This window comes from Orcinus orca, chromosome 3 (genome assembly GCF_937001465.1).
Source record: "Orcinus orca chromosome 3, mOrcOrc1.1, whole genome shotgun sequence".
Lineage (NCBI taxonomy): Eukaryota > Metazoa > Chordata > Mammalia > Artiodactyla > Delphinidae > Orcinus > Orcinus orca.
The window spans coordinates 92538039-92563961 of NC_064561.1; the positions used below are offsets into that span (position 1 = coordinate 92538039).

At 32.5% G+C, this 25923-nt stretch overlaps 1 protein-coding gene across 3 annotated transcripts in view; it reads right to left on the reverse strand.

Annotated features, from left to right (window-relative positions):
• Window positions 1-359: 359 nt before the first annotated feature.
• The window catches only part of YTHDC2 (YTH N6-methyladenosine RNA binding protein C2), a 69518-nt gene continuing 43954 nt past the window's right edge, over window positions 360-25923 (reverse strand). Inside the window, exons 21-30 of one of the 3 annotated variants that reach the window (XM_004267460.3) lie at window positions 23511-23637; window positions 22261-22466; window positions 21711-21906; window positions 19569-19678; window positions 17907-18199; window positions 13630-13804; window positions 7704-7907; window positions 6768-6950; window positions 5457-5544; window positions 360-5328 (exon numbers count right to left, since the gene is read on the reverse strand). In XM_004267460.3, coding sequence (XP_004267508.1) covers window positions 5464-5544; window positions 6768-6950; window positions 7704-7907; window positions 13630-13804; window positions 17907-18199; window positions 19569-19678; window positions 21711-21906; window positions 22261-22466; window positions 23511-23637 — 1575 coding nt within the window. In that variant the 3' untranslated portion in view covers window positions 360-5328; window positions 5457-5463. Of the gene's footprint in view, window positions 5545-6767; window positions 6951-7703; window positions 7908-13629; window positions 13805-17906; window positions 18200-19568; window positions 19679-21710; window positions 21907-22260; window positions 22467-23510; window positions 23638-25923 lie in introns of all 3 variants that reach the window. The other 2 variants (XM_033423784.2, XM_033423783.2) reach the window with 2 other exon arrangements.

A 25923-nucleotide genomic window follows, 5' to 3' on the forward strand; every position in this document is an offset into this window, starting at 1 on the left:
CAGGCAGTTTCTGTGCATGCATGACCTGATCGGCACTCTGATGAGTATTCCACGGAGACCGACAGATCTCTGGGGTTCACCTGCTATGCAGTTCTACCCTCTCTGGTCTTCTCTTCTATGAACTCTAGCTGCTCTGGTTTCCCCACTCTAACCTCTGTCTCCTCAACTCAGAAACTTTCAAGTTCTGCTTCAGTTCCCCTCCCTATGCCACAGTCTGGAAACCCTCTGAGGCAGTAAGCTTGGGCAATTGTAGGACTCACCTTGTTTGTTTCCTATGTCTCAGGAATTACTGTCCTTCACCTGATGTCCAGTGTCTTGAAAACTGCAGCTTCATGTATTTTGTCTTATTTTTTTAATGTTGTTTCAGGAAAGAAAGTAAATACGGTCCATGTTACTCCCCATCTTGGTTAGAAGTGCAAGTCCTCACTACCCAATTTTTAAAAATTACTCTAAAACACCAATAATCAAGACTTCAGTATTGGTGAAGGACAAATATATAAATCAATGGGACATAATAGAGAGTCCAGAAATAGAGCCAAAGAAATAGGCAAACTGATTTTTGTCAAAGGTGCAAAGACAATTCAATAAAGGTAAAGTTTTCAACAATGAAACCACTGGACATTCATATGCATTAAAAATAAACCTCAACCTAAATATCACAACCTGTACAAATATTAACCCAAAATGGATCATGAATCTAAATATAAGACATATAACTACAGAACTTTTAGAAGGAAACATAGGAGAAAATCTTCATGACTAAGGATTAGGCAAAAGACTTCTTAGATGACACCTAAATCATGATTCATAAAAGAAAAAAACTGATTTTTTAAAAAAATTTAAAAATACAAAAAATACTGTTATGAGAATTAAAAGCTACAGAGAGAAAAATAAATTTTTAATCACATATCTGACAAAGAACTTGTATTCCAAAAATATAATGAAATCCCCAAACTCAACAGTAAGAAAACAAATGATTTAATTTTTAAATGGTCAAAACACTTAGACAGGCACTTCACCAAAGATGGAGGGTGACTGCTAGAGGCTGAATGTTTGTGTGCCCTCAAAATTCTTATGTTGAAATTCTAATGCCCAATGTGATGATATTAGGAATCTTTCTGGGACCTCTGGCAGGTGATTAGACGATGAGGGCTGAGCCCTTATGAATGAGATTAGTGCCTTTAAAATCCCCTTCTACCATGTGAAGACACAGTAAGAAGTCAGCAATCTGCAAGCAGGAAGAGGGCTTGCACCCAAACTCAACCATGTTGGCACCTTGATCTTGGCCTTCCAGGCTCCAGAACTATGAGAAATAAATTTTGGTTGTTTACAAGCCACACAATTTGTAGTATTTTGTTATAGCATCCTAAAGAGACTAAGAGAGCACATGAAAAGATGGTCAATATTAATAGCCATTAGAGACATACAACTTAAAACGATGATCAGATGCTATCACACACTTAATAGAATGATGAAAATAAAATATACTAGCAATAGTAAGTACTGTCAAGTATGTGGAGCAACCAAGAACTCTAAGACATCGCTGGTAGGAATGAAAAATGGTATAGCCACTCTGGAAAACAGTTTGGCAGTTTCTTATAAAATAAAACATACACTTACCATATGATCCAGCAATCCCAGTCCTAGGTATTTACTCAAGAAATGGAAACATATTTCCACACAAAATACTGTACACAAATGTTTAGCTGTTTTACTTATAATCACACACACACACACAAAATGGAAAACAATCTAAATACCATTTGACAAGTAAATGGTTAAAAACAAAATGTGGCACATTCTATACAATGGAATACTACTCACGATAAAAAGAAATGAACTTCGATATACACAACTTGGATCACTCTTAAAGGCATTATGATGAGTGAAAGAAACCAGACCCAAAAGGTTACACACTGTATGATTTATTTAAATGATATTCTCAAAAGGAGAAAGCTAGAAATGTCAGAGAACAGACCAATGGCTGGCAGGTGTTAAGGGTATATAACTACAAAGGGGTAGCATGAGGGAGTTTTGGAGGTGATGGAACTGTATCTTGATTGTGGTGGAAGTTACATAAATCTGTACATGTGTTAAAATTCATAAAGCTATACATCTAAGAAAAATTTGATTTTACTGTTTGTTAATTCTAGAAGTTAAATAAATTTTTTAAAACATTTACAGTAAACCTAACACTGAATGATGACACAACTAATTGGCCAAACAGATATTCTGAGAAGAGTAGGCAGAGTGAATAGCTAAAACTAGTCTCTGATGCTGGAAGGTGCCTGGTATATTCAAGGAATAGTGAGGAGGTCAATGTGGCTAAAGTGGAATGAGCAGAGGAGGAGAGTAGAGTAGAGAAGTTCAGAGATGTAATGGGGGACCAGATCATAAAAGGTGCTTATACCATTATAAGGACTTTGGCTTTGAGCGAAATGGGGAGTCGCTGAAGGGTTTTGAGCAACAGAGTAATATGAACTGATTTAATGTTTTTAAAGGACTACTGATTTCTGTGTTGAAAACAGATTGGTGGCATGAGGAACAGGAGAAAAGGGAAGACATCTTAGGAATGATGGTGGCTCAGTCCAGAGTAGTTATGACACATGTGGTGAGAAACAGCTGGAGTCTAGATATATTTTGAAGGTGAAGCCAAGAAAATTTTCTGATGGATTAGTTTGAGAGAAATAAAGGAATCATGGATGACTCCAAGTTTTCTGGCCTGAACAACCAAAAGAATGAAACTGGCATCAATTGAAAATAGGACAGCTTTAAGTGGAATAGATTGTGGGGAAAGAACTGTAGTTCAATTTTGAATATACAGAATTTGACATTTTATTAGACAGCCAAGTAGAAATTCATTTTTGGCTAGAAAGACCATGATGCATCCAGTGGCCCTGGCTATACTGACTGCACTGTATGGTCCTCTGGGTAGAGAGGAATCATGGAGAATTCAGGAGCATAGTGAGGATCTGTGCTGCGGGAAGCTTATTCAGACTGAGAGGTGTGGCCACTTGTGAATTATGTGTCCAGTTTTTCACCCTGGTGTTGATTCAGGGGTTAAGTTCATTTGACTTATTCCTTAACACTTTCTCTGTCTCAGGATATAAGGTTTTAAATGGTGAAGAATGAGTCTCTGAGCATAAATTCTTAAATGAACATGCCTTTTCTTGAAGTACTCATTTGAGATTATTCTTTCCTTATTGTCTATCTTTGCTGTAATTGGTAGAGTGAAGCTGGGTTGTTCAGTGGATGCAATAATGCAGTACCATCATGCAGTGTCCTGAGAACAAAAGGTCCACGGCTACATATTCTATTAATAAGCAAAGGATTTTATATAAAAACACGTCTTGGGATTTTCCCCATTCCCCTATCGTAATAAGGCAATTTTTTTTTGAGGGGGAGGTATTGATATGAGGCCATCACCTTCTATTGCAATTTAGTATTCTTCAAAGTGTATGAAATTCATTAATATCTCAAGGGGTATTGTTGATCATTGTTACCTTAGTCCTACTATATAGTGTCAGAAATAACAAAATTTTAATGATTTAACAGAACTTCATTTAATAAGTATGTTTAAAGTTCATCTCTTCCAAAAAACAGCATTTTAATTACATTCAAATTGTGTTCATCTTAAATATCAACAAACTCATCATTTACATACAGGGATATATATTAGAAAACAGATGGAAATTAAAACAACTTCTATTTTTTAGAAGTTCTTACTTCCAAATTAGGACACTGTGAACTGCTAAATATGTACCTAAACAAAATGTATCCATTATCAGAAAACCACAACTTGCTCTAATAGGAAAAGAAGTGTAATACGCATATAGTGGAACATAATTCACATAGGCTTAATTTACAGTTATGTTTCAAAGTATAAAACAAACAAAAATCCTGTACCTACAAATACAGGCAAAAGTCACAGCCGACATTTTAAACTAATGCACCAACATATAATGCTCTCCCAGAGAAAGTAGAAGAGTTCCCAAGATTTTATGTTGACCCATGATTTTTCACTTCTTTGTTGTCAAATACAGAAGCAGAGGACTTAGAGTTTTCTTTTTGTCTTTAAATCATATTCATGTTGGTTTTTTGTTACATGGCAATGACCCAACTGCATCATGAGAAGTGCTATCAAACCTGTTCTATTTAGAACTCAGTAACCAAGACATTTCTTTGATTTCTCCCTGTACCTCTATTTCCCTTCAGAAAGCGTCTAAGGAAACTTCATAGACAATTGTGGTAAAGAGAGCAAACCAAATAATTCTGAGATGGCAAAGAAATACATGAGAGTTGGCACTAACATGGGTTTACAAAAAGTTATCCACCATTTATTAAACCACAAATGCAAAAAAAGAGAAATCTTACCTGGAAACATAAGTAGAATAAAAAGTACTAGAAAACAAATAGAAGGCATTTAGAATTGTGGCGTTTGGAGGCTTCAGTTTGGAAGACATAGAGAAACCAAGCTACCAGTAACTGTTAAGAGCATTTCTTTTCAACTTGTATAATTTACTTAAATTTTTAACCTGTCTAAATCAACTTTCTCTAGCCAAAACAAAGAGATCATAATCACTGTTTTTATATCAGAGATGTTTGACGACTGTAATGTAGGAGAAAAGAATGTTTGGGACACATCAGGTTAAAAGAGGTAGTACCAGGAATAAAACTAAGCACTTAATCTGATCTGATCAAAGTCAGGGAGGAATTCTGCCTTTCTTCAATTTTTACTGCATTTCATAGTTGCAAAAAAAGAACATCCTTTCTTTTTTTTTCTTCCTTAATGTGCCTCAGGTTAAAAATGGCACAATGAATAGTCCTTAATCAGCACACATTATTTTTGAAAGGGACATTTTTAGATTTTGGTCATTTGCTTTTCTTTGCTTGTTTTTTAATGATAAATCTTTAGAGTTGACTCTTCTAAAATGTTGCTCAGATGGACAGATATAGTCAGACCTTTCTTAAAAGTAAACAATTTACTCTGCGTTAAAAAAAATCACCAATAAGAGTTCTAAGTCAGTGTTTCAAACAAATGAAATGTTTAACTTCAAATTAAGTATGTTTAACTGCTATTGTGTTAAATAATGAAACTAACTCTATTTCATTCAATTATAAACATATTAACAAATATATAATCATTCCCTATGATCACTATAAAAATTAAATTATCCTTTTCTCTTTTATATGAAGATGGTGGTTCTAAAGCAACACTTTCAACCAGAAAAGCCCATTCAGAATAACACACAACCCCATTTCAGTTTTTGGAAGTCAGTGCATTCAGTGGTTATGAGTAGGCATGATGTTCTTCTGAAGCTAAGAAGTCTGGAAGGGTTAAAAAAAAAGAAGAAGAAGAGGAAGAAAAAGAAGAAAAAAAGAAAAGATAAATAATCTGAAAGATATCCTTAATGATCACAAATACTGCCAGTACTCAAAGTCAAGTATGGTATAACCTGAATGTCAATCAGTTGTGGTTTTTTCTCCCAATGAAAGGCGTTCCCATAACTGGAGCAACTGTTCACCAACCTGAGGTTCTAGTTCCTAGATAAACCAAAAGTCAGAATGAACATAAAAAGGACTAGACTGAATTTTTTATCATCAAAACCTATACTGATAAAAATGTAAGAAAATCAAATCAAATTCCATGTTTCTACAAGAACATGCTAAACTCCTATGTTATGCATTGCTCTAATTCTTTTCGTTAAGATTCAGAATTGACTTCCAGATTTCCAAGATTGTAGTTAACCTGCAAATATTGCAACTCTCTGTGACAAAATGGTAAGAAATTTCCAGGGAGTTCTTCTGCAATTTTTTCTTCTGGAAATAATGAATTTTGTTTTCATGGAGATTTAGCAAAAGCACTCAGCTTAAACTTCCAAAGGTTTATGGTGATACTTAGCATATTAGATGTTTGGGGTATTTTTCTCAAGAAACTATCTTGGATGACTATAAGGAACGTGACTTATTTCAAAATCATTATTATAGAATAAAAATGAAAATATTTTTATATATTTGAAAAGAGCATTTATAGTCCCCTTGTGACATCATGTGCACTTAAAAGGAACCCTAACACTTTTCATATGGTGATTTGAACTGAGTCACACTTGTTCAAATAAAGTATTAGATGTGACCTTAGGCAAGACTAGATAGATTCTCTGAATCTATTTTCTCCTATAAAATATTTGGCTAATAACTCATTTTAGGCCTAAGAATTGAACTACCTCATATAAAGAAGCTAGCCCAGTAGTCAATATATCAATATATGTTAATTCCCATCACCTTAACTAGTTTAAAATACATAGCAGCATCATGAAGGCAAAGCAAAGCATAATAAAAATAAAACAAGCCACAAAAATATTAAAAGGTTATTATTTATGTTATATCATTAGTTAAAGCCATAAAGAACTTAGATACTGTTGTTATCCTTAGACTTTAGTGAAATAACTTCAGAATTACACTAGGTTTTGATCATATCTTTAGTTAAACAGGAACCTCCAAGAATTGACTTATGAAAGATTTTATATATGCAATGACAGAGCAAAGTCAAATTTACAAAATGTTAAAAAAAAACAGTGAGCTCTGTCAGGCACATTTGAAAGTAGGCTTTTAACTAGCACTTTTACAAATCTGAACCATTATCTCCCCATGTGCACACAGAATATACAATTTGTATTCTTGCATTTGCTCCTCAAACAAATCACTGAATAACAGCCAAACAAAACAAAAAGAAGAGTGGAAGAAAAATATTAAATGCCATTGCATACCTGCCCATCTCTGCTTATCTGGACTTTCTTGTTGTCATTCCAAGGATTGAGTAAATGGTGTGCAAACTGAAAGGGAAGACTTTCTTTTCGTATCCACTCCACCTTAAACACTCCTCCTAGTCCAGCTGAACCCCAGTCCTGACTCTTCTCCCTTCCTATCTCAGAAGACATTCTAGAAAATCCCTGTGGGTAAAATGAGGGGAAATGGTGAAGGTGAGGATGACATTAAGACTCTGAATTCAATTTATCTGAGAAACTCTGAGTTGTTTTTTTTTTATTTTAAGGTAAAAATGTAATATAAAAATAATATATAACAAAAATCCAGAAAGCCACCCATTGTTTTTTATAAAAAGATGAATTAGCAAATTTTAGAGGAGAGACCAATTCCAGCCTTCTAATATAATTTCAAATACAAACAGATATTTTCTAAATAATATATCATAGTTCTAAACCCACATTTATCCATTACAAATGGATACAATGTAACTTCTGGGTTTTTAATTCCAAAAATGATAATAATATCAAATAATAATTCATTATTTTATAAATTCAGATATACATCAAATAAAGATGAGTTAAGAAACACACTCAGTTTCCTGACAGTCAAAACTAATCTCTTTGGCCTATTTAAAATAAACATTTTATCAAAAAGTCACGCTTCTCATTACTTTTAATCCACCTGAGAAATAGTAAATCTAAAGTTGTCTCAAAAGGAAAAACTGTTTATCTGGAAAAGCTCTGGTAAAACAAGGCAAAAGTAAAGGGATCCCTATACATCATTCCTTTGAAGAGGTGCAATATATTCCTCATCCAAGCACAATGCATTCTTGCATTCCAATGCAATAAAAAGCCAGCTTCTTTTTAACCTCTATGATTTAAATGATCTAATCTGCAGACAGAAGAACAATGCCCTTTTACTGCTTCAGGATGGCTCACCTGGAAATGTCCAGATCCTTGAACAGAAAATATCAAGTAAACCATGCTGCTTTCCCAAAAGGCTCGGTTTAGCTTCCTCTCATTACTAGAGGTTGTAGACCAGATACCCTTCTGTTGAGAAATTTCAAGGTTTCTCAGATTGCTACTCTTCATTATGAAGTATCGAATAGGCATGTTTGGTCTTGGTGAAGGAGATTTTGAGCCCTAAAAAAGGAAGTATAAATTCTTGAAAGGTAATTTGACCTTTCAAAATCAATAGGCTCCATTAAACATCTTCATAAATATATAAACCAAAATATTTTACCAAACAGTCAACAAATGCAAATAGCTCTATCATGCCTGAAAACCTACACAAGGCTCAATCAAAATGAGGTTAAAGAGCCAAAACCAAGCACTCATTTTCAGAGTATTCAAAATCCCTTATCAAGAAAGGATCCTGGGCTTCCCTGGTGGCGCAGTGGTTGAGAGTCCGCCTGCTGATGCAGGGGACACGGGTTTGTGCCCTGGTCCGGGAAGATCTCACATGCCACGGAGCGGCTGGGCCCGTGAGCCATGGCCGCTGAGCCTGCGCATCCAGAGCCTGTGCTCCACAACGGGAGAGGCCACAACAGTGAGAGGCCCACACACCACAAAAAAAGAAAGACAGAAAGAAAGAAAGGATCCTGGTTTGCCAACTTTGATTTACACTCCAAATGTACTTTCAGAAAATATTTTAATAAACTTGCGAAGTCTGAAAACAAAACAAAAATTGCTCCAGCTTACCGCCTCGATACAGTTTCCAGGAAATGCAGGAAGGGAAACACAAACAGAATCCAATGGTCTTACTGAATTGCAGACATAGACCTTAGAGTTTAAAGGCCAAGGTAACTAGATTTTCCATGGCAGTGTACTATATAGAAGGAAGCTTCATGGGAAGAGAACTCCCAGGGAACTGCAGAAGGGGTTCCCAGAAGTTTTTGGCTAAGTAGTGACCTGCACATAGGTAAGAAAAAATGACCTGAGGCCAGGAAAGATCCAAAGGAAAAGAGTTCTTAGAGCTCACACACGGTTGGGAATACTTCATCTTATTCCAGACAGAAGAGAAAGAACTTGTAATACATAGTGCATTAGCCCACAGAAGGATCATACCTTAGTACTGGAACTAAATTAGTATCAGAATAAAAACTGCCCTGGATCCACCCTAACACTGCCTAAAAGCAAATCCCGGAAGGATTACACTGATTGCAACTAACTTAACTGTGTATCAGAAAAATGTCTAACACTATTTAAAGAAATACAACAAAAATATAGCAGCCAAACAAAATTTTAAGGAATGCAAACAACAGGAGAATATGACACACAACCAGAAAAAGATTAATCAACAGGAACAGAGTGAGATCTGACAGATGATGATATTAGGAGATAAGAATTTAAAGCAGCTATCCTAAATCTATGTGCTATGTTCAAGAAGGTGGAGGAAACATAAATGTGATGAGTGGGGAAATAGAAGGTATTTTTTTAAAGACCCAAAGGAAGTTCTGGAGATTAAAATATAATATATGAAGTAAAAATACACTAAAAAGAATGCACATCAGATTAAACATTACAAATAAAAATATCAGTGAATTTAAAGATGTAGCAATAGAAATGATCTCAAATGAAGGAAAGAGACAAAAACAACTGAAAAAAATGAAGAGAATATCAGTGACCCGTGGAACAATATCAAGTAGTCTTACATTTGTATACCTAGAGTTCCAGAGAAGAAGGGGGAGAGATGAGATATAAAAAAAATATGAAAAATAATGGTGTTAAATTTCCCAAAATTGATGGAAACTATAAATATACAGATTAAACAGGAAATATAAAGAGAACCAGACCAAGTCATATCAAAATCAAATTGCTGAAAACCAGTGGAAAAAGAAAATCTTAAAAGCAGGTAGGGAAAAAAAGACAAATTATATATGGAGAAAGAAAGATAAGAATGATAGTAGACATCTCATGAGAAACTATGTAAACTACTAATATTATAATAATGAAAGAAAGTCACTGTCAACCTAGAATTATATACACAGTAAAAATATCTTTCAAAAATAAAAGTGAAAAAGAATTTTCACACAAAAGCTAGAAGAATTCATTTCCTGCAGATCTGTACTTAAAGAAATGTTAAAAGAAGGTTTTCAGCCAGAAGAATATGATCCAAGACAGAAATTCGTGTCAATACAAAAGAATAAAAAGCACAGGAAACTGTAAATATTGAGTAAATATACAGGACATTTTCCTAACTTTTGATAAAAAGATAATTGACTATGTAAATAAAAAGCAATACATTGTGGCATTTATAACATATGCTGAAAAAAAATGTATGAAACCAATAACATAATGGATTGAAGGGTAAAATAAAAGTACATTATTGCAAGGTTCTCAAACTGTAACTGAAAGGGCATAATACTGATTCAGGATACATTAGGGTAAGGTAAAAATGACTTAACTAGTGAATTCTATCAAACATTTAAGGAAGAAACAATACCAAATCTATACATCTCTTCCAAAAAATTGAAGTGGAAGGAACACTTCCCAACTAATCTTTAAGAGTACAGCATTATTCTGATACCAAAACCATCCAAAGATAACATAAGAAAAGATAACTAGAGAATAATATCTCTCATAAACAAAGATCCCTCATTTAACAAAATTTTTGATTGAACAAAATCAAATCTAGCAATATTTTAAAAGGATAATAGATTATGACCAAGAGAGGTATAAACATTAGAAAATCAATCAATGAAATCCATTATATTAACAGACCAAAAAAAAAAAAAGAATTGTGTTATCATTTCAATAGATGTAAAAAAAACAAAACACTGAGTATAATTCAATGCTTATTCCTAACAAACCTTCTTATCAAACTAGATCCAAAAGAAAACATCCCACTAAATGGTGGAAGACTTAAGATTTACCCTCTAAGGTCAAGACAAAGAGGAGGGCTCTCAGCATCTTTATTAAATATTTTATTGCAGGTTCTAGCCATAGATATAAGGCAAGAAAAGAAATAAACGGCGTTCACTTTGGAAAGGAAAGAAGTAAAACTACCTTTATTAACAGCATGATTGTCCATGTAGAAAATCCTGAGAAATCTACATAAAAAGCTAATAGAATTAATAAGTGAAGTAAGGTCATAGGATATAGGATAAATATACAAAAATCAAATGTATTTCTATATGATACCAATGAACTGAAACTTAAAATTTAAAAAGAACAACAGCATCAAAAATATAAACTATTTAGGAATAAATGTAACAAAAAAACTGTAATATTTGAACTCTGAAATTCACAAAACACTGTTGAGAGAAATTAAAGACTATCTAAATAAATGCAGCTATGCTTATGGATTGGAAGACTAAAAATTGTTAATTGTAGATTTTCAAGTTGATCTATAGATTTAGTGCAATTCCACTCAAAATACCAAAAAGTTTTTCTGTAGAAATTGACAAGCTTCTTCTAAGTTTATACAAAAGCACAAAGATTGCAGAAGAGTGAAAACAATTTTGCAAAAGAAGAACAAAGTTGGAGAAAAATCATTAACTGATTTCAAGACTTACTAGGAAGCTATTATATAATCAAGTCACTGTAGCACTGGCAAAGGAGAAGTATGCAGATCAATGAAATAGAGTCCAATAAGTAGAAAACATATTTATGGTCAATTGATTCTTGACAAAGGTGCCAAGGTAATTCAATGAAAAAAAGATCTTTTCAACAGATGGCTCTGGAACAACTGTATAGGCAAACACCAAAAAATTATCGTTCACCCACCCATACTATAAACAAAAATTAACTTGAAATTAATTAATTCAAGGTATATGAAATAGATCATATACCTATCAATACATGTAAAAGTTCCAACTGTAAAATCTCTAGAAGAAAGCACAGGAGAAAATCTTGGGTTAGGCAAGGACTTCTCAGGACACCAAAAATATGAACCCTAATACAAAAAACAGATGAAACCAAAATAGAAAAAAATAGATTAAATGGATTTCCATCAATATTTGTTCTTTAAAAGACAACTGAATCGCTTTGCTGTACACCTGAACCTAATACAATATTGTAAATCAACTATACTCCAACATATAATAAAAATTAAATTAAAAATATAAAAAAAAATAAAGTAAATAAGCAACAAGGATACATTGTACAGCACAGGGAAATACAGCCATTATTTTGTAACAACTTTAAGTGGAGTATGATCTATAAAAATATCGAATCACTATGTTGTACACATAAAACTAATATACTATTGTAAATCAAATATACCTCAATAAAAAATAAAAAATTTTTAAAAACACTCATAAATAAAGTGATGGGTTACATGAGAAAAAAAAAAAGACACCATTAAGAAAATGTAAATGCAAGCACAGACTACTAGAAAAAATGTTCAAAACATAAAATTAAGACTTGTATCCAGAATATACTAAGAAACGCTTACAACTAAATAAAAAAAGACAACCAATAAACAATGTAAAGAGGTTAACAAAAATTTGCACAGATATTTCACCAAAGAAGATTCAGAAATGGCAAAAAAGCACATGAAATGATGCTCAACATCCTTAGTCACTGGGGAAATGCAAAGTAAAACTACAGTGGAGTATCACTATATACCCACGAGAATGGCTAAAATTACGAGACTAGTAATGTTAAGTATTGTTATGAATACTGAACAAATGGAATTCTCATAGATTATTGAAGGGAATAGAAAATAGTACAGCTATTTCAGAAAACAGTTGAGTAGTTTCTTGTAAAGTTACACTTACCATACAACCCAACAAACCTACTCCTGGGTATGTACCCAAGATTAGAAAACATATCTACACGTAAAGATTTGTACCTGAATATTATTCATAATAGTCAAAAAGTAGAAATGATCCAAATGTCCATCAATGGTAAATAGATAAACATACTGTGGCATATCCATACAATGGAATACTACTCAGCAATAAAAAGTAATAAACTAATAATACACTCAATAATACAGATGAATTTCAAAAGTGAAATAGCCAGTCATAAAAAGCTATATACATTCCATTTACAGGAAGTTCCAAAAAAAGCAAAATTCCCAGAACAAAGAGTAGTTTAGTGGTTGCCAGAATCTAGGGGTGATGGGCATGTTCTCTACATGACTATAGTACAGTTACATGATTGTATACATTCGTCAAAATTCACTCAATTGTACAGTTTAAATCCGTGAATTTTATTGTGTAAATTATGCCTTAATAAAGGCACTTTAAAATTAAAAACAAAAAAATCTTAAAACCTAAGAATGCAAATCTGCAAAAACACTGCTTTTCCTCTTATTTAACAAGAGTAGTTCAGCAGACATTTTCACCAGAACCACATCATATAGCTAACGAACACTAATCGAATACTCAGGTACTAACAATGCAGGAAAGTAAATGTAAACATATTCTAGACATTTGAAGTCATTCATATTACAAATTTTTTAAAAGATACATAGTTCTCAATTCTTTATCAACATTTCCTATCTTCCTAACCCCATCCAGTCTTGTGTTTTTTAATATAACCATTGAATTGGAGAAATCAATTAAGAATTGAAAGAAACTATTGTTTTCAATTCTGAAGGTATGAACCAAAATTAATTTAAGAAAATCTTCTTGTCATTTGTTTTGAACAAAAAAAGGTTCTAAAGATACAGAAAGGAAATCATGAACTGCCTAGCTACATGCCATCAGTGAATGACCTATTAGGTTTAAAACACCCCAAGATGATAATAACCTAAAATACCTGGCAAGCAGGAAAAAACTAAAATATTTACTCAGTTTGTCAGCTTCTATTTATATCTAGAACAGAGGCCATGATTAGTCACTTAAAAACAATTACTTTATAATTTTGTTTAAATATGTAACATCAGATTTGCTACAAATCCTTGATACTCTACCTTTCCTGAGGATGGAGGAGAAGGACTAGCACAAGGACTTTGATAATTATTGCTGTCTGTATTCACAGAAGACTGATCTGACCTGTCATCAGTGCTTCGTTTAGGATGTAAAATTCCTCTATCTTTGTACTTCTGAGGTGGGTGCAGTGCTGGAGATGGAGATTTCATCAATACTCTTGAGTGAAAATGAGGAAGCAAAGATCAGTTATACATAAGTTCATAATACAAAGCACAGTCCATTTCAAACCAAAGCTCCAATGACACTTTGATTTATGGAATAGTATTTAAAAAGGCAATTTCATTCTTCAATTACATTTAGATGAAAGAGTTGTATTATTACAGTATACTTACAAAAACAACATTTAAAATAATACAAAAATACATTTAAAACAACCTATAAAAATCTTTAACTTAATATTAAATACCCAAGTATTATTCCCTTACAAAACTCCTAATCTCTTTTAATGTCAGTCCAGGAGAAGTCCTTAACAATTATAATGTCTTATATTGATGTTTAATGTCTTTTAACATTATAAAATTAATTAAATATACCTGTGCTAATGGCCTTTACTAGAATATCACTGACTCCGCTTCCATTCCACTTTCATATAATATCGTAAAGCCAAATACAATAGATTTCAAAAGCATACTAAAAATTACAGTATGGTAAAGTGGAAATAAGACAGGACTAGAGTCAGGAGAGAAGGTTTTTGGGACAGTACTAAATTTACAACTAACGAGGCAGGTGATCCTGGGCAAGTCTTAATTTATCTGAGTTTTAATTTCCTTACCTGTTAGATAAAGGGAGTAAATTAGATAAACGCTAAGATTCTTCTGTTTTAAAATTCTATCAATAAATGCAGCAAAAACGGCAGTCAGGAATTTTATAATTTTTTAAAAAGTATACATCTTAGTGGAACAACCAGACATTAAAAAAAAGACATTAAGTACTTCCTAAAGTAGTGCAATATAAAGTTCATAGCACTACCTATAAAATATTCTTGCCAAAACACTGGATCTAATCAAGCCCTGAGAGTTAACCACCATTTTCCATGAAATACATAGGGTATAGCAATAAAAAGAAACCAATACAGAATGTGGTACATCTAATACCACTGACCTCATTCCCTAAAAAAAGTCAGCAGAGGAACTAACTGCTCTAGATCACAAGAGATTCAAGAAACAAGACACCCTAATACAATGCATGAGTCCTCCCTAGATGTTGTTTCAAATAAATCTATAGTTTGAGAATTGGGGAAATGATTATTTTATTGGGACTGATAATTGGATTTTGATTATGTAGGAAAAATCCCTCTATTTTTAAGAGATGCATATTTAAATACAGAAGGGTAAAATGACATGATGTGTGAGACTGATTTTTGAAATATGTAAACAGAAAAAGAAAGGAAGCAAGAAAAACATAATTGGGGTAGATAAAGCAAATAGGTGAAAATCTTGGTAAACTACTGAAGCTGAAATATGGAATTCACCATGACATATCATTTACTTTGCTATGTTTAACAATATTTATAATAAACAAACAAAACAAAAAAGGCCAAGTCATCAATAGTACATAAACTTCCACTGAGTCTTGCAATTATAATTATTCTGCCTTCAAAACAAGTTAAAATAGCTTATCCCCACAATTTGCTTCTCTTTCAGTAAGTATCTTAGATCCAATACTATTTCGTTCAAAAATGAAATAAAATAGCTAAAACCTAAAAATATTAATGAAAATATATAATGAATAAACATCTGAATAATTAATAACAACTTGATAAATGTAAAGAACCAACTTTTCAGGTTTTTTTCCCTCTCATGAATTGACGTTCAATGAATTATCAAGTTACACCTCTAAAATTCCATCATTCTTTCCCTGGTACTTTATTTACCTAAAAATTAGGTAACAGAACTTAACTGAGTGTAATACCTTATTAAAATAAAAATGATGTTTTCAATAGAACTAAATGTCTACTTTCGTGGTTTTCAATTTGATCTTTGACTCTGTGCTGTATTCTAAGCTTTTCTCTCATACTTGGCTTCCCCCCCAAAATTTCATGCACGTAGAAACAAAACATTCGTGTAAACCCTTCCAACCTAAATTTTTATTTAAGAGGAACAAAGAGTTCTGATAACTCATTTATATCTCATTTTTCTTATAGAAAAGATATGTCTATTCTCTGTAAATGAGCAAGTTATTATTTAGAAAATGACAATAAAAATTGGTTTAATTTTAAGGTGGGATGTGGACAACTTCTATTTTTAAATAGTTTCTTAAACTTTTAAAAAATAGTTTCAATAAAATGCTTTTATTAAAAGAAATTATCTAATCTATATCTTGCCATGCTAGCATGAAAACTCTAACTATAAATCCCTTTTCTCCAAGAAGTAATCCTAGAAAGATTATAACTTCTCCACTCAAAAATAAATCTTCCTAAGAGTCCTCATTCTATTCCTCAACAAGCTACATCAATTCCAGGCCTTATCTATTAATGCTACCAAAATTCTAAAAGTGGATGAAATTCTGTATCTCACTGTTCAACAGACAAGAGAATGAAGAATGCAAGGCTACAACTTGTAAGGAAAGGAAAATGGTAGACACTGGTATCACAGGTGGAGAAATGAATTTATAAGATAATCAGTTTCTAAAGCATAACTAATATTACACTTTATAATTCTGATTTTCTTCTTCTGTATTTCCAAATTTTATTAAATGAGTATGTCTTACTTTTATAAAGAAAAAAAAAATGAAGGGTTTTTTTCCCTAAAACTGTATGTGTGTAGTATGTGTGTATGTATATAGACACATATGTGTGTAAAAAGTCTCTGTGAATATAACAGGTTTTTTACACATTAGTCTATAAATAACTCTACCACATAATTTCTATGCAAATGTATTCTCACATTCTAAACAATCATTGTTCAAGTAAACTTTTAGAACACTCTTTTTAAAAAGTGAAGCGTGTCTAAGTAGAAAATGTGTTTTTTACTATTTTCCTTTCACTTGGCAGTGTCTACATCAGAGAAAAAGGTTCAGGGATGCATATTACGAGAAGGTTCTCTAAGCAATTGGTTGAATTATTCCTAAAATGTAATATATGAAGAACTTGGAAACCACCATGTATTATTCCTTTTCAACTGAAGTCTTAACTGATAACATGCTTTTATGCTTCATTCAAATAAGTAAAATCTGATCAAAAGAAGGCAGGTACTATATACTCCATCTGATCCTTGAAAAACAATAAGCACTACAAATCTTTTATGTTTCCATTGTTCCTATTTTCAGGTTTTTAACAATGAAATCATATTCTTATCACAGAGACTATCTACCATACTGCCAAAATTAGCATTCCAAGCAAGAATTTTGTCTCTGTTATCAATTCTAACCTGGTTTAAAAAAAAAAAAATTAACTGATATAAAGAAATTTAAATTTGATTCTAACAAATATTTTTACAACCAGAAATATTTCTGCATCATGACCAACAATTCATTATAACCACTATTATACCACCAAATACATTTTTGGATAAATAATTCAATATAAGAGCTCTCATTATTATTACTAATCATATAATAAACAAAAAAATCACATCTAATTGCCAAATGCTAGAAAGGATAAAAGAAGTTAGCTAAACTAAAAAATTTTGCCAAGACAGTAAATTTATTTACTTTTTTAATATATGTATGCCTCCCCTCAATAAAATGTAAACTCTCTGAAGAAAGAGATTTTGTCTGTCTTACACATTGCCATATCCCTCACACTAAGAACAACAGGCATTCAATGTGTCCCTGTATGAATGAATGAATAAAGTATTTTTCTGTAGGAATACTAGTCAGTGTTATTAATATGTAGGTAAGGCTTGTGGGGAGGCTGTTCTTCTAAATGGCCACAGCCAACACTTCTCGTTGTGAAGTATCTAGGAAAGATATGGCTTGACATATATCAACTAAAATACATAATAAAAAATGTTGCTATCTTTTTCTCAGACCCTAAATTTGTAAATTCTGGAAATTAAACGTTTTAAGCTTTTCCTGACAAAAAAATTTCCTTGTTAAATAACTCAAGACCCCAGGAGCTTGAAATCCTTAATATTATCTAACACTTGAAAGAATTATCTTTTGAAAGTAACTCTTCCTATTTTATTGCGACCTTTTTGTGTATCTTAGATTATAAGAAAGTAATTTTAAAATATTATAAAAGCATGTGATTCTATGATAAATGATAAATATTTTCCTAGAGAAAATATCTCGTTTTGATAAAATGTTATGAATTTACCTTTCTGCAGTAGTAGACTCATCAGAAAATTCAATATCTGCTGAAATTTTCCTACTATTATTTGACCTCCAAGATGATGCCAAAGGAAGTTCTTCTGAAGACATAGGCCTTGGCCTTTGGCCAATCCCAGATGGTTGTTGTAAACCTGCAGACTGTTCTTCAGTGCTTAAAACAGCTATAATTGCTCTTATGGTAGCATCATCAACTTGGGACCAAGGTTTGGATGGAGCTCTCATTCGGCGTAAAAATAAGCTATGCCACTTTTGTCTAAGCTGCAGCAATAAACTGGCTGCCTATAATAAAATGGTTTCTTCAGTTCAAATAGATACAAGCAAAATATCTATCACACTTGCAAGACAACTATTTGTTTATTAGTTAAGGTCTAAAACTGTTTCCAAAGAACATGTTTTACATTTCATATCATTTACTATCAATTTCAGTCTTTCTGTTGCATGAAAGAAATAAAATTTATTTACCATTTTGAGGCACTAGAGACCCAAAATCAAATGAAACACTCCAATGAGAGAGAAAGTAAACAATGTGTGGTAGAGTGTGATTAATACTGGAAAAGTAACAGCAGGGTAAATAAAGAAAAATACATTTAGTTCCATTCATACTTTATTTTTACTGCCAAATGATGATGTCCATAAGGCAGCTGAATTCATAGGTCCAGAGAAAAGCTTAAGCTAGAGATACAGATAAGATGTACCTGGAAGTTATCAATGCATAAATGGTTACTAAATCTACACATAGAGGTAAGGTCCTTAGAGATTGTGCAGAGACAGAAGAACAGAGTAAAGAACAGACTACTAGAGAACATCTAACATTTAAGGCACAAACACATACAGAAGAGTTAGTGAAAGAACCTAAGACGGAATGACCTCTCTAGATAGAAGAATCAGGAAATAGTAATGTCATAGAAACTAGTGACAAAGAAGTTAGGACAGGGGTGAGGAAGAAAAATGGGGAAGGGCAGAATCAATAAAAACAAGGGTATGGACAATAGCTAAATATGAGAGAAAGGTCAAATTTATCAAGGACAGCAGGCTGGCTTTGATAACCTGGAGGAGACAATATTGACCTTGGCAAGCACAGTTTCAGTGAAGTGAAAGATCGATGGGAATGGAAATGAGACTGCAGTAGGTTGAAGTGATAAATGAATGTATGGCAAAAAAGTAAACCTAGCCAGTATTGACTTTTAACAGTTGATATTGTCCCAAAAAAGGATATAGAATGATCTTTAAAAGTAAAGATGGAATTAAGGGAAGGCTTTATCACGAAAAATTTTAATTTGAAAAAAAACATTCATCTTTCCTACTCCAGAGAAATATGAAAAGAGAAAACAGGATGAACTCACACCTTTCCCTTATAAACAGAGTTACATAAAATGAAAGGGTTTCTTGTGTACCCAATACTCAATATTTTCTTATATACACAAAAATATTCAAATATTACCATGCTCAAATACTGAGCCACACCTAGATTTTTCAAATCCTCTAGAGAATAAACCCCAATATGGCAGAGAATGTATGAAAACTGAAAAACAAGCTGTATTCTCTCATACTAAGGGCTCAATTTTAAAGATATAATTTTCATCACACTGTGTATCAATTCATACAACTGAATAAAAGAAATCTATCACACTACTAAAAAGCAACTTACCTCTGGCTCTAGTTTGAAATTGAGCCACTCATCAAGTTTTAAAGCTGCCAAATTAGCAGTAGTTCTGTCTTCCATTTCACTATCACTACTGTCATTAGGAATACCATCTGCTGTTCACACATATTGAAAGGAAAAAAAATTCACTTTTACTATCTTATATCACAGACAAAACAGTAAGTCAATATAGATACTCTACATTTACACAAATACTCCTGATATACTAACAATTTGTGTGGGGAGTTCTCCAAACACAACAGGTCACAAATTAAAACTCAGTATCTGGCCATTGTTTATTTCTCTACTCAAATTCTAAATAAAAGAATTTTTCAAATTTTGTCAAGAACCCTCTTCTTTTTAATATCATTTACTAGCTGATGATTTCCAAATTTGTATTGCTAGTCCAAACTTTTTCCCTGAGCTCCAGATATGGATAATAAATCCACTGACTCAAAAAGAAAAAAATCTTACTTAGGATTCCTTAGCCATCTCAAATTTAACATGTCTAAGAGGACCCCTGACTTCCCTACACAACCTGCTCCTCCCAGTTTTCTGAATCTCAAATAAGTGGCACCAATTATTCAACTAGCTATCACAGCCAAAAACCCAAGAATTAATGATTCCTCCCTTTCACTCACCACCCACATTCGATCCAGCCATTACTAGTACATCCAAAATAATTTTAAATCTATTTCTTTTCATATCAGATGCCATCACTGTAGTTCTGAGCCATCATTATCTATCATAAGACCACTGCAAAAGCCTCCAACCTGCCTCTTCTCTTCCATCCTTGCTCCTTCAAGCAATCCATTCTCACAGCCAAAATGATTTTTTTTAACATAAATCACACCATGTTACTCCCTTGTTAAAACCCTTCAACGGTTTCCCTTGCATTTTCCTTTACAAGTCCATGTCTTTCTTTCAACCTCAGATCATCCCACTCTCACCTTGATCACTATGGTCCCAATCACACAATCTTTCTGTCTGTTCCTATATCATTTCCTAGTGCAGAATCTTGGTCCTCGACATCTTCTCCTACCTAGAGCATATTTCTGCATCTTCACATGGCTGATTTCTTCTCATACTTTAGAGCTCAGCTTAAATCTCATCTCCTCAGAGAAACTTGTCTAAGGTCCCTTTCTAAAGCAGGTCACTCCTAAGGAGACCCTCTTCATTTTCTTCAAAGTACCATGCATGTTATTTACTTTTTTGCTATATGTCAACACCCACTAACAGGTGAACTCCTGAAGACAGAAATACTTTGTATATCTTGTTTTCTGTTATATCCTCAATGCCTAGCACAATAACTGACATGTAATAGTTGCCCAATAAATATTTGCTGAATCACCAAATAGCAAAAAATTGGAAACAATCTAGATGTCCGACTATAAAGGAACATTTCAAATGCATTATGTCACTATAATGTGATAGAATATTTTCCAGCCATTAATATGAAATATTAAAAATGTTTTTTATATTTTGTGAAATGAAAATAGCAGAATATAAACAGTATGGGTAAAATAACCTAAAATATGTAAACATACAGAAAAAAATGTATAATATTAAAAAGTGTTTGCGTAAGGGTAGTGGGATTATGGGTAACATTTCCTTTAAACAATTACTTTTTTGTTTTCTTTTTAACATCTTTATTGGAGTATAATTGCTTTACATTGTTGTGTTAGTTTCTGCTGTATAACAGAGTGAATCAGCTATACATATACATATATCCCCATATTCCCTCCCTCTTTTGGCTCCCTCCCACCTTTCCTATCCACCCCTTTAGGTGGTCATAAAGCAAGGAGCTGATCTCCCTGTGCTAAGGGGCTGCTTCCCACTAGCTATCTATTTTATATTTGGTAGTTAAACAATTACCTGTTTTTTATGTTAAACTATCATTTAAATTCAAGTGGAAGAAAAAAACAGACTATCAACAAGATTAATCAAAAATGCACAAATGAATATCAAGTTACCTTAGAAATCAATTTCAAGAACAATGGTACACTTTAGTAATTTTTAATTAGTCTTAATACATCAAAAGGGAGCTACTACCACATAAATTTTTATAATTTCAAAATTTGTTTGGTTTAGTAAGAAGAAAAAATTTTATTTCAAATAGATTTGTATTTCCTTCAATAATATATTTACCTCGAAAAGATGAAAGTTCCTGAAGAGCATTACTTGCCAACCTAGCTGGTCCACAAAATATCAATACAGTGACAGGTGTCACTGCTGAACAACATCTAATATTAGCTATTCTATGAGCTCTGGTCATTTCATCATAAATAAGCCAATCTGTGGGCAGTGCCTGAATTGCTGCAGCTTGACCATTAGCTGGAGGAATCTATTAGGAAAATAAATTTTAAAACTGTTAAGTAAATTTATCACTTAATTTACTGGTAATACTTTTAAAATGTACAAAGTCCCTCAGCGAAATAGATGTTGTATATTAGTACCCAAACAAAAATTAAAGCAAGTCATTGGTCATGTAGTTTGTACAAAAGTCCTCAATACTTAACACATTACCTCTTCCAACTTTAAGACTCAACCAAAATATTGTTCCAATGTTGAATTATACATACATAACTAATTAATTTCTTAAAGCAGGTTGGCATTGGGAGCATTTTTTTATTGATCTTCAACTATCTAAATTAGATTAGTTTTACCTCAAGGCCTAAGAGCATTCAAAAAGTTTTACCTTTTTATAGTGAGACTGACTGAGAACTGAAGTGGGATGAAACCGTACTTTTTTCTCCTTTGGCCCTGTCAATACTACATTCTCTCTGTCCACGTGGACTAAATGAGGATACATGCCTGCAACCAATGCAGCTTTAACGACAGCCCAGTTCTCAGAATTTGTGTTAACATCTCGAATGTCACCACCACCTCGTGCTCTCACAAAACCTAGAAAGAGGAAACAAACCACACCAACTTTTTCTATTGCACAAAATATACTTTTAAATTTGGGTTTTTAACAAAAAATTGTATAATCCATACAAGTTTAATGATTCAAATGCCACAATAATTCATAAAATCTCCTCTGAAAAGTTTATAATATAGTCAATGTTCGAAGAAAGTTTAAGTTTGCTTAGGCTAAAGTAAGCAGAAGATTCATTGAGGAGTTAGGGACTTCAGAAACAAATACATATTCTTGCAATAAAGTTCTTCATAAGCTGCTATCAGAAACATACTAAAATCATAGCTGAAAACCTAAACTATTCTGCTGAATGGTATTAATAAATCTTGGTTGTGACAGAAACTAATCCTGGAAGTGAAGTCAAGTAAATATAAAGTACTCTTGCTTGAATTTCAAAAGTCCTTCATATTTCCCCATATTTGAGACAACTCTGAATCCTCTGGTTCATTCCTTATATTACTTTGGCACTTCAGCTATTCCATAAATCCAGGCTCAGGTACTTTTCTTCTGTTTCCTCAATGTACTATGCCACTCAAAAAGAAATTCAAAGGAGCAGTTCTAAAATGAAATAGCAAAACTGACATTCTCTTTAAAAAAAAAAACAAGTGCCTTCAAGTGATTACTAGTTGTTTTATGTTCCAAAAATATAAAGGCCAGCTTTCATATCAATCTACTTAAATTTTTGTAATTTCTCTTTCATAGAGCTAAATATTTATTAATAATGATAAAATATAACAAGTACAATCTCTAAATTGATTTTTGCCAACAAATATATTATAAATTGCTCATTGCCAACAGTATCAAAAAGCATTCATATATTTCTCAACTATAGCTTCTACAATATCATTTTTTTAATCAACAAACAAAAGTTGAGGTCATGCAGAAGTCTACAAAGCAGTTCATGAACATAAGATATACAACATGATAATGTCATAAAAATAATATAAGATGGCATTAGTTAACACTAGAAATACTATAACGTATAGGCAACTCTCAGTAGTTTAAATAGGTTCTTTGGAAGAAAACTTTACCTGATGCTCTAAGTTGACCAAGCAACTGAGTTCTCATGCCTATGATTATTTCCAGAGTAGCTTGTGAAAGAAAATTCTTTTCACAAAAGGCTCGCTCCCACCCATCACTTCGAGCCTTCTGCCATGCCTATAAAAATATAATTACATAACAAGACACGTTTCTAATCACTTCTTAGGAACCAAAGTAACTGAAAATCACTACAATAACCACTCAAGGTCAATTCTCCTTTTTCTAATTACTTTATAAAATCTAAGACTATGAAAAACAAAAACAAACTCATAGATACAGAGAGCAGATTAATGGTTGCAAGAGGCGGGGGCTTAGAGGAGTGAGGAGGGTGGATGAAATAAGTGAAGGGGATCAGAAGGTACAAACTTTGAGCTATAAAAATAAATAAGTCCTGGAGACATAATATATAGCATAGTGACTGTGGTTAATAACACTGTACTGTATACTGGAAAGTTGCTAAAAGAGTAATTTTTTTTCATTTTTCAACATCAACATTTATTTTTTTAATTAATTTTTATTGGAGTACAGTTGGTTTACAATGTTGTGTTAGTTACTGCTGCAGAGCAAAGTGAATCACTTATACATATACACATATCCACTTTTTTAGATTCTCTTCCCCTATAGGTCATTACAGAGTACTGAGTAGGGTTCCCTGTGCTATACAGTAGGTTCTTATTAGTTATCTATTTTATATATAGTAGTGAGTATATGTCAATCCCAATCTCCCAATTTATCCCTCCCCTCCCTCTTTCCCCCTTGGTAACCATAAGTTTGTTTTCTACATCTGTGACTCTATTTCTGTTTTGTAAAAAGTTCATTTGAGAGAAATTTTTTTTTTTTTGCCTCCACTGAGCGGCATGTCGGATCTTAGTTCTCCAGTGAGGGATTGCACCTGCACCCCCTGCACTGGAAGCGTGAAGTCTTAACCACTGGATCGCCAGGGAAGTCCCTGAGAGTAATTTTTTTAATAAATATTTTTATTGAGACATAATTGACATATAACATTAGTTTTAGGTGCATAACATAATGATTTGTATTGTGAAATCATCACAACTCTAATTAACAGACTAGAGAGTAGACCTTAGAAGTTCTCATCACAAGAAAAAATTTTTTAACTATGTGTGGTGATGGATGTTAACTAGACTTATTGTGGTGATCATTTCACAATATATATAAATACTGTCATTAGGTTGTACACCTAAAACTAACATAATGTTATATGTCAATAACATCTAATTTTTTAGAATAATTTTAAAATAAAATCTAAGACTTTATGACCAAATAGAATTTATCATTTTCAATTTATACTCAAATGCTATGAAAGCCATTGAGTTTATAAAATCCCAATGAGAACAAAGTATCAGGCAACCTAAATACCCAGCTATGTAAAAATATTTACCTTTACAAATGTGCCTGCTAACTTTCCTCCACTGAAGTATGGGAGATTTTCAATTAAGCCATCATAATACCATTTATATCTAAGAAACCTGCCACTTCAGGCCTCTAAAAATAATCTTTATATCACCCTCCTAATCTGTCTGAGAATGGAAAGTAGGATTCCTAGAAATCACCTATATGTAGCATAATGGAGCTCTCTTTGAAAATGAGTTATCTTGCTTTGGAATATAACAGAAAGACAAAAGCAGTAATTTACCTTCTCTGTTTTTGAAGGAACTGGGGAAAAAACAAAGAATAGATAGGAATTCTACTCCAAATCTCCCCCCAGTTATAATCACTCAACTGATCTACTATAATATATGGTATCTAATAGACCAAATTAATAGCAATGCATCAATCACTATTCAATAATGCCCACAAAAGACCTTATAATTACTTTTTTAATTGTATATATTGGAAAAATCCTGTATGCCTGGAAAAGAGTACTTTCTGCAAAAACACAATTTTTTAATGTATAGATACAGCCTACATTCAAGAGAATTGAAGGATAAATAACATGTCTACCTTTTCAAGAAATAACATATTCTTCCCCCACATAGCTGAATTTCTAAATTATATATCATTTCCTTTACTCAGGTTCACTATACTTATCTTTTCTTTCCCATTTATCACTTTCCTCAATTTCTCACTATTATTATCTTAAAATTTTTAAGTGATTTTTGGATTTTGCTTTATAAAATTAAATTCTTAACATAGTGTCTTGAGCACACAAGAAAGGAACCTACTGTAAAAAATCAATAAATGGATATTAAATTCAAGATAATTTTCTTCTAAGTTTTGTTCTATATACTTTGAATAATATACAATGTTTCTTAACTAAAATTTTAGAGCATTCCTAAACAAGATATGATTAAAGATAAGGAATTTGGGTTTATAAAAAAGAAATATATATATAAGTATAAATAAAAATAAATATATACATAGTTTTACAAGGAGAAAACTGAG